This window comes from Pempheris klunzingeri, chromosome 22 (genome assembly GCF_042242105.1).
Source record: "Pempheris klunzingeri isolate RE-2024b chromosome 22, fPemKlu1.hap1, whole genome shotgun sequence".
Classification (NCBI taxonomy): domain Eukaryota; kingdom Metazoa; phylum Chordata; class Actinopteri; order Acropomatiformes; family Pempheridae; genus Pempheris; species Pempheris klunzingeri.
The window spans coordinates 14062729-14079882 of NC_092033.1; the positions used below are offsets into that span (position 1 = coordinate 14062729).

Here is a 17154-nt window from a genome sequence, read left to right on the forward strand (position 1 = left end):
CGGAGTGAGTTAACACTGCTGACGGGAGGAAACGCTGGCTCCAATTCAATCCATATCTTTGGACTGAGCTGAACGGCAAAGAAAGCAACAAGGTCTCCGAGGATAGAGCAGTAAAATGTGGAGGCCTCATATCAAAGAGCAAATAAATCTAAACTGTCTGAGGTTTATCTTAACAGTGGCCAACAAGTTGATGTAAGATTTCATATTGTCTGGGATATCTATACTTACTTCAATTGTTACATTGATAGTCACAGCTCAGTCTATGGCTTCATGTTCCCTTAGATAAAAGTCATTCCCATAAGCTCCACACAATAAGGTTAACGTATTTTAAATCAGGGCATCAGCAGGTACCCTGAGCTGAGGTATTGGAAATAGTATTGGGAGCATAGGCTGTATACAGTATAGGCGTGTGGACTGTCGTTTTGAAGTCTCGAGTTTGGCTTGAGGGGTGTCAGGAGGGGTTTTTTGGAGCCAGAGGAGACGTTCATTCCACGAAGACCGCCTCTGATTGGTTAGTCACATACTCTGCTTCATCATCCATTTTACTCTAAATGGGACCATCATTTACTAAATCATGTACATTACTAAATCAACGCATCATGCTGTGTTGAGGAAGACTTGAAACTAGCGACTGAGACCATAAACGTGTTGGGAAAGTGTTTACTGAGGTAATAAATCAAGTGAAAGGTAGGCGAGACTTCTGACTTCTTTTCTGAAAACGTGGGATTGGCAGTTTTCCTTGTAACGCTTCTGTATCGCTCTTAACACGACACAGGCACGTCCGGATTGAACGCAAAAGCGACAACAGCAGCAAAACTTAACGCATGTCTTGCTCGCCTCATTATGAGCACTCCAAGTTTTTATCGCTCTATCATTTCCTTTCCTCAAAGAAAATAAAGTCAGTTTCATAAAACTGTTGCGGAGACTGTTCTCACTTCAGATCCACCCATCCATCCATTATTTATACCGCTTATCCGTCAGGGTCGCGGCCACTTCAGATCAGTTGATTACAACTATATCTTTCTGCTTGCCTCCTGAGTTCATTAAACAAGGCTCCAAAAGCATAATAACATGCTTGACGAAGTCCATCTTCCTCCATGCCATTAATTGGTCAAAACCAGGTGCCAAACATTAGATGACCCTCTTTCTCTAATGATTCATGCCTTCTCTGAATAAAGCCACAAGGAACATTTTAACATGCATTTTTTCTTACACCATATCATGGCACGTGTGTGCTGCTATTGGGGTAAGCACTAATGATATTCACACCACCTATATCACCCAGCCTCGCGTTCAGCAGAACACAGGACACACCCCCTCGCTGGGATAATGATCATCTCTTTTGGTGCAGTGTGTGTGTGTGTGTGTGTGTGTGTGTGTGTGTGACGTTACACACATGTATGAAAGAAGGAGACGTTAACAGAATATACCGCAGTCTGGTCTCGTCGGATGACTCACACTGAGCCGACATGTGAGGCCGAGCCATTACAGGCACACTGACATACAGCTGTGCAACAGACGAGGGGATAGCATCACACACACACACACACACACACACACATATATATATATATATACAGTAGATGGAGCTGATGGAGTGTGCATCCCACTACATTTGCCCTCCCATCATGCCTTGCGGTGTGATTGATGAGAGATGAGGTGGTGAGGGCTGCAGCACTTGCTCTGCTGTACCATATGTTTCTGCCATCGAGGGCGGGGGGGGGGCAGATTGAAGGTGTAAAGGAAGGCAGATCCAGAGTATTCATGCAATATTACAAGTATCATCCTAATATCCTGGTCCCACTAACCTGTAGATTATGTACTGGACCAAAATCTATGCTGATGTTAAACTCCACTCATATTCCACCTCTTTGCACAAATATTGATACTAATCGTGACAATAAGTGACAAAAATTCAAAATTCACAGTTTAAAACTTCTAAAACCTCTCGGCCACAAGGCAGACGGCACATGTGAGTGTTTTCATGGTGTTTCGTACCTCTTATTGCAAAGATAACAGCCACTGCTAAGGTGTTTGGCTCAGTCACACTACGATGACACACACTACTCCCATTCCCTGCAGTATGCATGACGACAACACAGCAGCCGTGAAAACAGCCAGTTTCTGATGAATAAACAGAAAATAACTCGGGGACTTACTCATGGTGGGAGTCCAGGGGTGGGGGGCAGGGCGAGGCCCAGGCAGGGTGGGGCGTTGGACAGGTGAGGTTATTCTCCGCTGGGTCTCTCCTAGAGGCACTCATGACCTGACGAGGAAACTAAAGACAACATAAAATCACTTGTGCACATCTGGAAGACATTGAACTGGCAATCATTTGAAAAACAGGGCAAACACTTGCAAACTCCAGCTTCTAAAAGTTGAGGATTAGCAGCAATTTTCAGGTTTTTATGGCTGTAAATGGGATGTTTCAGGCTGTTGGTCAGACAAAACAAGACATTTGCAGACATCCTCTTGGGCTTTTTGCTATTTTCTGACTGATTTACCGACAAATGATGAAATGAACAACAAAAACATGTTACTCTTTAAGGATGATGAAATGTGGCCTTATTTCTTCGAAAGTAGGCACATGAGATTAAAATTTTACTAAAATGGAAAAAAATACAGTCTCAAATCAACCTCACACACACACACACACACACACACACACATACAGTGCTGTGAAAAAGTATTTGCCCCCTTACAGATTTCTTCTGTTTTTGCTTTATTATCACACTTACATGTTTCAGATCATCAAACAAATTTTAATATCAGACATAGATGACCTGAGTAAATACAAAAAGCAGTTTTTAAATGATGATTTCATTTATTAAGGTAAAAAAGCTATCCAAACCAACCTGGCCCTATGTGAAAAAGTAATTGCCCCCTCCTTGTTAAATCATGAATTAACTGTGATTAACCACATGTTTGAAAGCTGAGTTCAATTTCACTAGCCACACCCAGGCCTGATTACTGCCAGAGCTGTAGAATCAAGAAATCACTTAAATAGACGACATGAAGTTGGCTGAAAGATCTCAAAATGCAACACATCATGCCCCGATCTAAAGCAATTCAAGAACAGACAAGAAACATAGCCATTGACATCTATCAGTCTGGAAAGGGTTAAAAAGCCGTTTCTAAGGCTTTGGGACTCCAGCGAACAACAGTGAGAGCCATTATCCACAAATGGAGAAAACATGGAGCAGTGGTGAACCTTCCCAGGGGTGGCCAGCCTACCAAAAAGACTCCAAGAGTGCATCGACAACTCACCCAGGAGGTCACAAAAGAACCCCAAACAACATCTAAAGCACTGCAGGCCTCACTTGCCTCAGTTATGGTCAGTGTCCATGATTCAACAATAAGAAAGACACTGGGCAAAAATGGCCTCCATGGGAGAGTTCCAAGGTGAAAACCACTGCTGACCAAAAACAACACAAAGGCACATCTCACATTTGCCAAAAAACATCTTGATGATCCCCCACACTTTTGGGAAAATATTCTGTGGACTGACGAGACAAAAGTGGAACTTTTTGGAAGGTGTGCGTCCCGTTACTTCTGGTGTAAAACTAACACAGCATTTCAGAAAAAGAACATCATACCGACAGTCAAACATGGTGGTGGTAGTGTGATGGTCTGGGGCTGCTTTGCTGCTTCAGGACCTGGACAACTTGCCGTAATTGATGGAACCATGAATTCTGCTCTCTACCAGAAAATCCTGAAGGAGAATATCTGGCCATCAGTTCGTGACCTTAAGCACAAGCGCACTTGGGTTATGCAGCAGGACAATGATCCGAAGCACACCAGCAAGTCCACCTCTGAATAGCTCAAAAAAACCCAAAGTGAAGGTTTTGGAGTGACCTAGTCAAAGTCCGGACTTAAATCCTATTGAGATGCTGAGGCATGAACCTTAAACAGGCCATTCATGCTCGAAAACCCTCCAATGTGGCTGAATTAAGACAATTCTGCAAAGAAGAGTGGGCCAAAATTCCCCCACAGCGATGTGAAAGACTCATCGCCAGTTATTGCAAACGCTTGATTGCAGTTGTTGCCGCCAAGGGTGGCACAACCAGTTATTAGGTTTAGGGGGCAATTACTTTTTCACATAGGGCCAGGTTGGTTTGGATAGGTTTTGTCCCTTAATAAATAAAATCATCATTTAAAAACTGCTTTTTGTGTTTACTCAGGTTATCTTTGTGTGATATTAAAATTTGTTTGATGATCTGAAACATGTAAGTGTGACAAAAAAGCAAAAACAGAAGAAATCTGTAAGGGGGCAAATACTTTTTCACAGCACTGTATATACAGACACACAGTTGATAGAGAATCCAGGCCTATTAACATCTTCAGTGGGATAGAAAAGGCAGGGCACAGGGTGGGTGAATGAACAGCCTGTGTGTGTATGTGAGCATCCATCCATCCAAATCAGCCCGGTCATTGGACTAAATAACAGTAATCTGATGATAGTGTGCGGTAATAATGGGTAATTTGATCACTCTGCAGATGCCTGCTGGACGAGAAAAAGACGTAGGAGGAGGAGGAGGAGGAGGAGGAGGAGGGGGAGGAGGAGGGTAATGATGCAGGTGATGTAGAAATTAAGTTCCCCTCTGTGTTGCTATGAGCGCGCCTGCTGCAGATGCTGGGAGATCCGACAGCCTCTGGGGCTGCGAACAAAAACCAGCACAGGTCAGCAGAACGCCTCAGCAGCAGAGGGAATGACAAATAAGAAGGCGAGCAGCGATCTGTGCACAGGTTCATTCACAGAGAGCTGATACGGACTCGTGGCCGCTACTGTCTCCGACATTATCACGGATTCTGAATTCACAACTGGGTTTAGACAGACTGGAAAATGCGGCTTTTAAAGAAGGAAACATCTGATATAAAAGCTGAAGCAAATGCGCCGCCGCTCCAATCACAAACAGGGTTTGGAACAGAGAGGAGCAGCCAAGACACTGCACGAGGGCCGCTGCAGAGGATCACTTTGTCTCCTTAGTCATTTTCAGAATAATGAATTGCTTACTCTAGAAAATGAAAGTGGAGAATCCAAAACAAACATGAAGATATCCAATTTATGATGGCAAATTCAAAAGAGGAAAACAAACTAATTCTCACATTTAAAACCCCAGAACTTGGACAGAATAAATAAGAAACAAAGGATCAAATTGCTGATTATTTTTCTGCTGATTGATTGACTGACTGATCGATCATTACAGCATCGCCCTGTACCTACACACAGATCAGTGTGTACTTCAGTGTGAAATCCAGATTTTCTACAAAACAGCGGTGAGAGCTGCACTCATCAGCTCTGCCTGAGCATCCTCACTGCCTCCAGCCCACACACACACACACACACAATGTAAACACAGTCACTGTCGCTGAGTTGTCTCCTCCTGCTATTTAAGGGGCCACCAAAGGGCAAAGCTTGGCCAGTCAGACAGTTAAAGTCCGACAAAAGAAAAACATCCTTAGTTTTAAATGGGTAAGAGCACCAGTTACTAACTAATCTTCTTCATGAACAATGCGTGTGTGTGTGTGTTTAGTCAGATTTGATTGATGGACTATCGTATGTTCAGGTACAACAGAATCCCTGTTGGTCAGAAACGTGGTTTTAAGGGCATCAAACAGCCCCGAGAGGCTCTGAGAACAGCATCATGTTTGTAGGTCCGGCACACCGGGCGGAAAAACCCAATTAGCTTGGAGGCTGTGACCTAGGATTAGATCCACCATATGTCCACCTCTGCCCCCAGCTGGGACACCAGCCAGCTATCAAGACTGGAGCTAACAGAGCAGCACTCTGCGTAGCCAGTCACCCAACCACTGGGGGGGCTGGGGTCAGTCTGGAGAGACTCCCACTGTGAATGACAGGCATTTAACAACTGGTTACGGCGCCTGTTTTCTACCTAATGCGATCGATCAGCTGAATATTCCTCCAATATTTGCCCTCTTGTTTTGCTGTGCAGCTGCCACATGCTGCACTCTGGCCACCGGCTAATTGCTACCTTTGTCTTTGCACTGCTGTAATGGGTAACAAATCCCAACACACAAACCACTCATTGTTGGCAGCTTCAATCTAAAACCAACCTACAAAAGCTGCCTTTAAAAAGCCGTATCTGTCAAACCACAAAGCTACTCGGGACACAACTCCTCTTTTGTTCTGCGCTGTAAACTCAGCGGGCCAGCGGCTGTGAGGGATGTGTAACCGCCGTTATGGTGTGTTAAAGAGTAACCATGTAACCTCAGACTGGTTAGACCTCTCTGACGAGCACAGACTAACAGCTGACACGGCAGACAAACGGACAGCTGGTGGCAGATTTACCCAAAATGATCTGCATCGGCCTTCATAAACACGTACTGGCCAAACGCCGGTGTGTTTGTTGGACATGAGGTTAGTTACATCTGAAGCAGGGTCAGGAGCCAAAGCGGTTCTCTCTCACACACACACACACACACACACACACACAGGGCAGAGGGAGGCTCAGCATCTGGCGGTGTGCTGTGCTGCCGCTCTGAAGCCGGGCATTAAAAGAGAGAGCGGTGGACTGAGCCAGCGGGGATCAGCGGCCAATAAAGACGGGCAGCGGCGGCAGCCCGGTGCCAGGGCCTGGACGCCAGGGTGGGAACGCACAAACCCTGTGTGTGCTGGTCCCCTACATCTGGTGTGTGGGTGGGCCTTCAGCTGACCTGCAGGCCTCCAAAAGCAACACGTGAGACTTCTGCAGCCTTTTGAAGGAATAGCTTGACATTTTTGGGAAGTTACGCTAAAAGTCTTTCTTGCAGAGAGTTAGATGAGAGCATCGACACCACTTTTATTTCTGTGCGGTAAATATGAAGCTACAGCCAACAGCTGGTTAGCCTAGCTTAGCATAAAGACTGGAAACGGAGGGGGCAGCTAGCCTCAGCACCTCTGACACCCAAACCCGCTGCTTTTATACCGTTTTTGCTTTTAAGGTGCTGCTTGGCCAAGTGTGGCAGGAAGCGTCTCATGAGAATATTTTCATTGATTACATATTTTATTTTTAAAGTTAGTTTTAAAGACACCAAGGATCGAACCAGGACCCAGCCTAAAAAGTTTAAAGCTTCAAACTTTTTGTTCACATTTTTTCGGGGAGTGCAGGTATCTTACTGTATGCTCCCGGCTCCAGAGAGAGGAAGCACCTTCGGGAGAGGCTGTAAAACAGCAGGAGGAGCAGACCGAAGCTGCGTGAAGCTCAGAGGCAGAGAGAGAAACCCAGTAAAGGCTCTGTTGCTATGTTACAGACAGTCAGTCGCACAAAACCTGCTTTTGAGTTTGGGAAGGCACCTGATGCCGTGCAGCCTGGCAAATAAACTGCCCTTTCAACAACGGCACACACACACACACACACACACACAGACTGATCCATTGAATTGTTTCTGGAGAGGCTCTGCGGACGCTGTAGCAGAGATAGAAAGGGAACAGAAGAAGGAGATGAACTAATTTGTGGTTGTTGACCCTGACGACTGCGGGGCTTTTCCATTTCCTCTCTGTCACTGAGCGAAACAGCAGCCTCCAGCTCAGTGCTGGGGACCTTTTTTTTTATTTTACTTGGCTCTGTGAGACTTTTTATGTTCTTTCCTAAATTTGGGTATCACAGATAGACTTATAATTAACCCAGCAAAGGTAGCAGGGTGCTCATTCAATCCTACATTCACTGTCGGCACGGTGGAGGATGGTGGAGTCAGCAAACATTTTCGGCCTAGAAAAGTTATCTAATGACACCTTTTGACCTAATTTGACACCGAACAATTAGAGGGTTAGCCGACTGGTTGGACAGAACCAAAACTTTTTCCTTTATTAAGCAAAAATGCCAAACAGCTGCTGGTTCCTGCTCATCAAATGTGCAGATTTGCTGCTTTTCTCACTTTAAGATCCGCGTAAATGAAATTTGTTGGGCTTTTAGACTGCTGATTGGACAAAATACAGAATTAAAAGCAAAAATGTGTGAATCATTGCTGTGTGAGAAACGCGATTAAAAGAATCTTGTCGTGTCCAAATGTCGCATTACGGACTTAAACTCAGACAAATAAAATTGTGTGGGGAAATCCATAGCTGTGGTTAACTGTTATCAGCAGGGTGCAAATGTGCCTCACATTCATACGGTCTCTGAAATGTCACACAGTGCTGCGGCTGGGTAGAAAAGTCAGTGGGGGTGTGTGTGTGTGTGTGTGTGTGTGTGTGTGTAGAAAGGTCAGATGTTGACACTGGTGTGCAGGCAGCAGAGTGGCATGGACACGAATCAGACCTTTAACCTCAAAACTCTGCAGCACTGAACTTGCATCCTGCTGCAGTGCCCATGAGCAAGAGAGTCAGAGCACATCAGCTGTGAGTCTGACGGGTTTTTCCTGCGAGGGTCAGAGCGTCTGCAGTGGTGAGGGGGGGGGTTGAATTCTGAGAAGCTCAAACTGTCCAGCAGAACAAAACATGCACCGATAGGTCGATTCTGGCCAGAAAACACACTCAATTTAAACGAGGCCCTGACAGTTTTTCCAACGTTTGCTTCGATAAAACCTCCATTTAAACAATACACTCCTACGCACGAAATGTAAATGTATTTTCTCGATTATAGAACTGTTTCAAATCCATATCAAGTCAGACAGCAGCAAAGTTACTGAAGCACACACACACAAAGATTAGAGGAGGAATACGTCTCTTAGTCCAAACTGGAGTTTTCGAGGAGCCCCACATGCATCGCGCTTGTTTACCAAGACACATTCAAAAAAGTTTAACACAACTTAGGCTAATAAAGCAGAACTCTACGATGAGGAAGTAAGCTTTATGTCAAACCCTTTGTTTCAGGTTCGAAGCCAGGGGGGGCCACCACTGTCTGTGTTTGTTGTTTCCATCGTGAGTGTTAAGAGCAGTGCTGGTGGTAGTGCGACAGGACTTGTCTTTTGCCAGGAATGTTGTTCCTACTTTGCTTTCTATCTCTACTTTGCATCAGAGCTGGGAAAGGGCAGATCCCAGAAAAGCCACGCAGCAGCACAGCGGTGACACAATGGCTCCAAATAAAAGCTGATAAAGCGAATAGCCTGACCCTGACACATCCCGACAAGCTGCTCATTTCATCGCCAGGCTGCCAGTGAACAGCCGAGGAGCGGCTCTGAGGGGGAAACACTGAACTAAACGCAGACTTTGGGCAGCAAAGATATGAGGACAGGAGGCAGCAGGGGGTGAAATACTTGATTTTTCTGATTAAAAAGTGGGTTTTTGGGGGTGGTGGTGGGGGATTGTGTGTGTTTTCCAAGATACTGGAGGTGTAATTTCACCCTCCACTCAATTTAACACTCCAGTCCTGCAGGTGGACTACATCTGACAAGGTTTTTGGTCATAAAACCACCTCAGAGACACTGTGGTTCATGCTACTACAAACGCCTTATGTTTTCAAACTGTAAAGCCCCTGGCTGCCTTAAGCCGCATTATCCTGAAGCGGGATAGGAAGGATTGAAAGACACACCATTGTCAAGTCCAAAAATATTAAGAGATATAATTTCCTACCATAATTTTCAGAATAAAACCACCATTATCATTTTTAAAAAAAAGAAAGAAAAAAAAAGACCTGCTGTGAATTGATAGTAACTTGGTGGTATTTCACACAGCAGTCAGTCAGCAAGCCAGCACTTTAAAAGTATTTACATTTCCCAATATACACTGCTTCCACGCCTTAAGCACTCCTACTGGTGCATGCACACTTTCTGGTGAGTAATGTAAATTAATTCATTTACACATACGTGTGTGGTTCAATCTGTATTCAATACAACTTTTATAAAGCATGTGTGTAAAATAACAAGACTGCTTAACACATTCTGTAACGCTGAAACATTTACATAAACATGCTTCCATACATAAGGGGCTGACACGTTCGCGCTTTTATTTTGAAAATGACCTCGCCTTACATCCGTGTTTACCTTTGTTCTGTGTAACTTCACACACCTTGCTCCAAAGGTAACCCTGTACCTTCTCCTGAGGAGGGAAATAACACACACTGCTCAACTTTAGTGAACAGAAGCGCTGAGAACCCCGCACACACACACACGCCGTGTTTATATCCACATATTCTCGTCTTTTACAACGTGAACAGCGGAGCTCCGTGATTCATTTAAAGGCTACAAATACAGCAGCTGCAGCCCGGAGCTCATCAAAGTGAGTGACAGGCCCCAGCAGCCAATCAGGGGCTTCGGAGCTCGCTGCTGCAGCCAATGGGAGGCGGTGATTGGTGTTCCGGCCGCATCGATTCCGTTGCAGGAGGCAGCCTGGGGGGTTTCGGCCGCGTCAAGTTTTAAACAATCAGCCCCAAAACGACCGGAAATAAAGCGACATGACATTCAAAATAAACGACTGTGTAGGTACTGACTCCCATTCACACACACAAAAAAAGTTAACCAAATTAAAGTTATGGACGGTATTTCTTCTTCTAAATGGAAACAGTGGAAGTATTTCAATTTAAAAAAACCCCTAGCACAAACATTTCAAAGGAGGGTTTTAGGAATATCTAATCTAATATCTGATCTAATTTAATGAGTGTATTTCATGGTTATTTCTAATGGAAGACTGTATCCATATTAATTTACTTTCCTTCTATGTTGTGTTAACTTTCTTATAACGTAAAACACTCTTAGCTAAATTCACCTTGCCATAAACCTTAACACTCTGGTCCCATAAATGATAGTGATACTATGTTTAATAGTAATAATAGTATGAGGCAGAAAAGTACAAGTCGTCTATAGAGCATATATTCGGGGATCGTCACACCTTTATTGGTTTTACAAATGCACACTTACTGTGTGGTTTATTATCGCCGTATCCGAGCCAACCCTTGTTCTGATAAGACGATAAGCTTGTAAATAAGGCTTTTATTTTGTAGAACGATACCGGAAGCCTCGTTGCTCTGCTCTGCTAGCTCAACAGTGGTGGGTTTGGCTAGGTAGGCCTCGGTGAATACAAATAAGCACAAAGTTTACAATAATAAAACACAACAAAGCCTTTCTCCCGAAGGTAAAACAACACGAGTAATTTCACACAGACGCCCCATAAAGTCGCCAAAGCGCGGACGCCATGTTCCGCTTACTTTGAAAAGCCTCCGTTAATGAGCCGCCGTCATTCAGCCCCGCAGAGCCGCCGCCGTCTCCGCTGACAGATGCATTTCAGCAGCTCGACAAGTTCCCCCTCTGCTCCAACATTAGCCAACAACACCGGGCCGAACCAACTCACCTTGCTTCTCAGCTCGACGGGTCCTCCTGGATCACATCGCTGCAGGTTTCGCCCCGGACAGGCTGGAGCACGGAGCGTCCATGGTCCCGTACCAGGAAGTCCACCGCACTTCTCAAACTCTGAGTGGAAAAGCCGAGCAGGATCCCAGCCAGGTAGCAATGCGCCGCCCGCCGGGCTCATCTGACCTCAGCGGGCGGATGCTGCTGCTGCTGCTGCTGCTGCTGCTGCTGTCCAGCCTGCGACATTCCTCATGCACACTAAATGACCCGCAGCAGTGTGGAGGGTTTCCCCCGCTACTGTGTGCACGTCTTACACTGAAGTTACAGCAGGAGCACCACAGCGTAGGGACACACGTGCATCCACAACCAAAAAGCTTTAGCACCAGAATACAAGCACTCATTATGCAGAGTGTCATCTTATACGATACTTTATGTTACATGCATGGATTATAGTTATTGATGCTTTAATGTGTTCATCACTTTAGTGTTGCAGCTCCTAAAGGTGGAGCTTGTCTGTGTTTGCTATTAATAGTCAGAATCTGGAGAGTTGCTAAAGTTATCAAAGAAATCTAGTGGAGTAAAAAGCACTGGGTGTAGTGCAGTAGAAGTGGAAAGTAGCAGAAAATGGAAATACTCAGGGAAAGTTCAAGTATTACATAAAATTTGCTTCCTTTCTGTGCTTGGAAAAAAAAATGTATGTAGTTACTCTGGTCAGGATTTGATAAAATATAGTTCCTGACCCCCATCATAATGTCAACCATATCATTAAAGAAACTGATAAACAGTTTGTGATATGTGTGCTTCTTTTTTTTCCTCGCTTTTATTTGACTCTTGATATGAATGTCTGAGACCTGCCATTAAAATTCAGTCATTAAAATGAATGAAAATACACACAGATGCCACTGTCAGCAGCTAAATATAACCTGTTAAACTAACACCTAAAAGACAAACCAACAAATAAAAGAATCATTAAATAAATAAGTCAAGTGTCAGAACTGGGCTGAAACAGTGTGTATTGTAGAGGAAAAGTTGACGACATACACCTAATGTACGACAGGGGCCTTTATTTTCCTAAAGATTTTCTTCTTTTCTCTCCTGAAAGACGACCTCTTCACTCACATCACATTCTTTGTCCTTTGCTGTTATCCCCATTAGCCTCCACCCAGCGGCCACTAGCCACCCGCCAACACTCGATACAAATTAAAGTATCTGTCTTTAAAGGTCACAGCTACGGCCTAAAAGGTCTGTGTATCAGTCCTAAATCAGGATAGAAGCTGGGAACGCTCAAGACTGAAAAGAAAACTCTAAATGGTAAATACTAGTAAAGTACTATAAAACCACTATAAATACTATACTAGTATTTATTTTATGGATGTAGTTTTGCCATTTGTCAGCCATACTGCATATTTGTCTCCAAAAAAACTCAAATAAATAAGGCAGTAAAACTGGTAGCTAGTGGGCTAACGAAGGCCAGGCTGCACATCGAGGATGTAAATCTGATGTAAATCCAAACCTCAAATGACGTGAATTATTCTCCACAGTTCCATGTGAGCCTGTGTGATGGCTACAGGCGTTACATGAACTTCCTCACACACACACACACGCACACGCTGAATTTATTTCTGTGGTTTCCACTTTCATTTGTTTTCTTATCTCGGCATCATCACACACCCATGCAGTGTGTCAAGTGTCCCCAGAGATGCCTGCAGATCTGCTCTCCAGTGGCGTGACCACACTCTGATTCTTTAAGTCCACACTGACCTCTATAGGCAGAAAGCGTGTGAGGGAGCTGTGAGTGTATGGACGGGGGGGGGGGACTTCTGTTTAGAAAGGCTTTAAAATCAGCTTCAGCCTCTAATGCAACTTACGGAGGGAAATGAAAGGAAAAGAAAGACAGCGCTGTTTCTGAAAGTATTCTGAATTCCTAAATTTAGCTGTCAGCGGTCTCCAGACGACAGAAGTCTGATGTGATGGAAGGGAAATGTTAAGAGTTTCATTCAAGTTGGTCATGAAAAGGAAGCAAAGGACTAGACTGGAAAAGAAAATTGAGTCGTGGTGATCTGCTGCTGCCATGTTTCTGTGTAAAAGAGGCTTAAAATGTTATTTAATTAATTTCTATAACTTAGATTATTTATAACCCAGATAAACTGGGGGGAGGGGGGGATCATAACAAGGCTTTTACTTGCAGATTTCCTCCTTTAAAGTTTTTTTTTTCTGTTTTGGCCGTCTCCAGAGTGGGGAGTTCACCTCCAGGAAAAGACGAAGAAAGAGGAGGCGAGGTGATCGTGAGCGGCCTCTAATTGTCCGATTTCTCTTCAAAAATCATCATCAGTGGCTCCTTGCAACTTGTGCATTTCCCGCAATGGGGGAAGAGATTGGCGGGAAAGCCATGACGGGGCTGCAAATGTCTTGTTTTAAAAAGTTCTGAAAAGTTTGAAACGTGACTAAGAGGGAAAAGAAAGGAAAGGAAGCTGCAGAGCGGCCCGGCGCAGTGCAGCCGAGCTGAGCCGGGCTCCGTCTGCTGTTCTGAGCTTCACTCCTTGTTACTGCAGGGCGGGAGGCCCTGGAGGAACCTTGAACACACACACAGGCAGAGTGTGTAATGAGGGCTGTGTATAGGGCTGCTCTATTTACATTAGAGAGCGTACTGTTTATAGAGAGGAACTGTTGAACCCCCCCTGGCAGACTTCATTATTGACTGCAGAGCGCTGACTGGTGACTTCACCTGATGCTTTCAGATGCAGCGAGGCACAGGAGGACAGGGTCAACCGGGGGCCTCCAGTTGGAGACCGAGAACCAGCAGAGATAACGGCTGCTCAAGAGGATTCGTTTACATGTGGAGACTTTCTACTCTCATATTTCTCATATGCTCCTTCCATGTGTGGTGACACCCAAGTCTTGTTCTGTGGTGTCTCAAAACTACCCTGTGGAGAGCAAAGCTGTGTTTACATTCAGCGGTACTCGGTTTACTACATTCAATGTATTTGAAAGTCCTGATCTTTGTCAAAAAAACAATTACAAAGCAGACATTTTTCAATACATTGTACACATTCACGCTTTGGTAGCTCACAATCTTCTTCTCCTAGTCTAATGGCCGGTGACATCTATCGCTTTAGGTGCATTACTGCTACCTGTTATGCTGGAATGTGGGCCGGAGTTCACTATTTCCATCAGGTCTAACAAAAAGAAAAAGAAAAAAAACAGCAACTAAAAAAAAAAGCTAGCTCACGATCATCTTCTTCTTTGTTTTTACTGGCACACAACTACGTTGCTTTGTGCGTCGCCGCCTCCTACTGTCGACCAGCAGAACAGCAGCTTTATTTGAGGTTCTTTAAGTGATTTAATGTGAGGAGGAGTGATTTCAGAAAAAAGCTGAAGCTAAGAGTCCCACATTTCAGTCCCTTTGAATTTTTTCAGTATTCTGGATTTTTCACATTTCATTTTCCCACCATGAAAGTCCAAATGCTGTTGAAGGGACCTCTCTGGGGCCGGGACTGAAATCCTGCTGGGGAAATAAATGGTAAAAGGGTCTGTATTTGTACAGCACCTTTCTAGTCATTTCGACTACTCAAATCGCTTTTACATCACATCCTCATTCACCCATTCACACATCATTCACACAGGAGGAAGTTGGACTATTCTTTCACACACATTCACACACTGCAGCTGTGCTTCAGGAGCAAGTTGGGGTTCGGTGTTTTGCCTAAGGGTACTTCGACATGTGGACGAGGAAGAGCCGGGGATCGAACCGCCGACCACGGCAGGAGACTTTTTGCAGCAAATGAAGAGGGAGCTCTGGATGCAGGCAACATGGAGGATCTCACCTCTGATCCTTCGACTGATGGTTGACCCACTTTACCTCTGGGCTACAGCCGCCCTGCAGAAACCTAGATAGGCCTAGAAGAAGTCAAATTTATTAAAAAGTATCTTCTTTCTAATGGCCAGCAGGGAGCGACTCAACTCCTCCAAAAAGAAGTCAGATTTTAAGGAAGTCTATGAGAAAATGACCCTACTCTTCACTTGATTTATTACCTCAGTACTTTCCTAATGTGTCTATGGGCCCAGTCGCTGTTCTCTCAAGTGTTTCTTTTCTAAATATTAGTCCCATTTAGAGGAAAAACTGATGATGAAGCGATAAGCTTTAGGGCAGATCTACCTTGACCAATCAGAGGTGGTCTTCGGGGAATGAACGTCACCCCTGGCTCCAAAATCCAAGATGGCGATGACCATAAACCCAAACTCGAGGCTTCAATATGGCTGAACACAAAGCAATAAGTGACGGCAAGAGACTGAAGCTGAACTGAGCAAATGAACAGGGAGCTCTGGATGCAGGCAACATGGAGGAAAGCTGAACAATGCTGATTTGTACTGCACGTACTAACCACATTGTAATAATACAAAGCTGGTTGAAATTAAACCTAACCTTAGACACATGAATTGTAAATCAATCAATATCATAAATAAATTCCCCTAAAATAACAAGTGAAGTGAAGTGAAGTGAACTTGAGGACCTTTTTTAAGATTTGCCTTTGTGCTTTAAAAGGTGGAAAAATCGTTCAGAGTCTGGCTGACACTCCACAACATTCAAGGTAACACACAGAACACGCACACATGCAGCTAACAGAGGAGAAGTAATGTGTTTCTGCCCCTCAAAGAGATGTATGCAAATTAAGAGATGACAAAGAGACCTCTTAAAGACGCTCATGAATTAGGTTCAGCAACACTGATGTAGCTGAAGTATCCTACAACCGGCTGCATTGATTTTCTCCAACAATATCAGACTCAATCCAAGTCGGAGATTGATTTATTCATTTGCAGCATGTTGTGCTCCTTTATTGGACGTGTCCGTCACTTGTCAAGGACACACGTTCCGGTGAATCACAAGGCAAATACGAGGTAGAGCAAACAGTGGAACACGAAAACAAGCGAGCGATTTGAAAGAACGTGTGGTCTGATCGATCAGTAAGCCTGTTGTGTGCCTGCAGCTCAGTGGCAGCAGGCAGCATCACTTCTGTGTTTTACAGTCCAGTATCTGACAGTGCTGTAGACCTGTACCGCTCACGTTGTTAGTGCCAGGCTTTACGGCCTGTTTGTTATCCTAATGTGTCATGTGACCATGTTAAGGGGGCAATGAGAGGGACACGATTGTGGCTTCGCCCTGCTGCGAGTGTTGATTTCACGGCCTATTAAGCTGGTGATTGTGGTGCTGTCGTCTGCAACGAATTCTACATCAGTTCCACCAACGAGTGCTCAACGCAAGTGCACCCCGTGTTGACACGCAGAGGAACACACAAAGAGGAGCTGATGGAAAGGGCACGCTTTTTCCCAGAGTTCTCGGTAATCAGAGATGCCCTCAAAGTGAGACATGAGGTCAGACATCTTGGCCACTTTACAGGTGATGCAGTGTAACGAGGGGATGTAAATAAACGATGCTAAAATCAGGATCATATACTTGTACATACATCTCAAGTGCGTTCAAAACGTGAAGGTCAACATGTTGAAGATGCAACGGTGCAGAGATGTATAGCCGCTATTATCATGCCAAGTGCTTGCCATGTTTATCAGCATAAGGGGGTCTACATTCCTGAAATGTGTTTTCTGGAAACTGACCGCTATGCAGATATTTGGTTCTGTTATTGCTCACTGATTTAGAGGCAAAATGTGTTCTATATTTTGGCCAGTAGGTTTCTTTATTCGTGTGTCTAAAGTGAAGTGCCCCACAGACGGCGTAGTAAGAATTGGTCCAGTATATTACCTTCATTAGGTAGGTAGTAGGGTTGGAATGGCTGCAATGTAATTGCAATTGCAAGTTCTTCCACTAAATGTGTTTGCTTTTGTCACCGACAGGCTCAGAATATTATTCGAAGTGTCTGACAGCATGACAGAAAGGACTCCTACAGAGATAGACCTGTAAGATCCTTTTTGCTTAAGGAG

General features: G+C 44.5%; 1 protein-coding gene across 1 annotated transcript in view; it reads right to left on the reverse strand.

The window, feature by feature from the left end:
* Positions 1-11336, reverse strand: part of usp6nl (USP6 N-terminal like) — a 75062-nt gene extending 63726 nt beyond the window's left edge. Inside the window, exons 1-2 of the mRNA XM_070853736.1 lie at positions 11222-11336; positions 2160-2278 (exon numbers count right to left, since the gene is read on the reverse strand). Coding sequence (XP_070709837.1) covers positions 2160-2163 — 4 coding nt within the window. The 5' untranslated portion in view covers positions 2164-2278; positions 11222-11336. The remainder of the gene's footprint in view (positions 1-2159; positions 2279-11221) is intronic.
* Positions 11337-17154: the final 5818 nt, after the last annotated feature.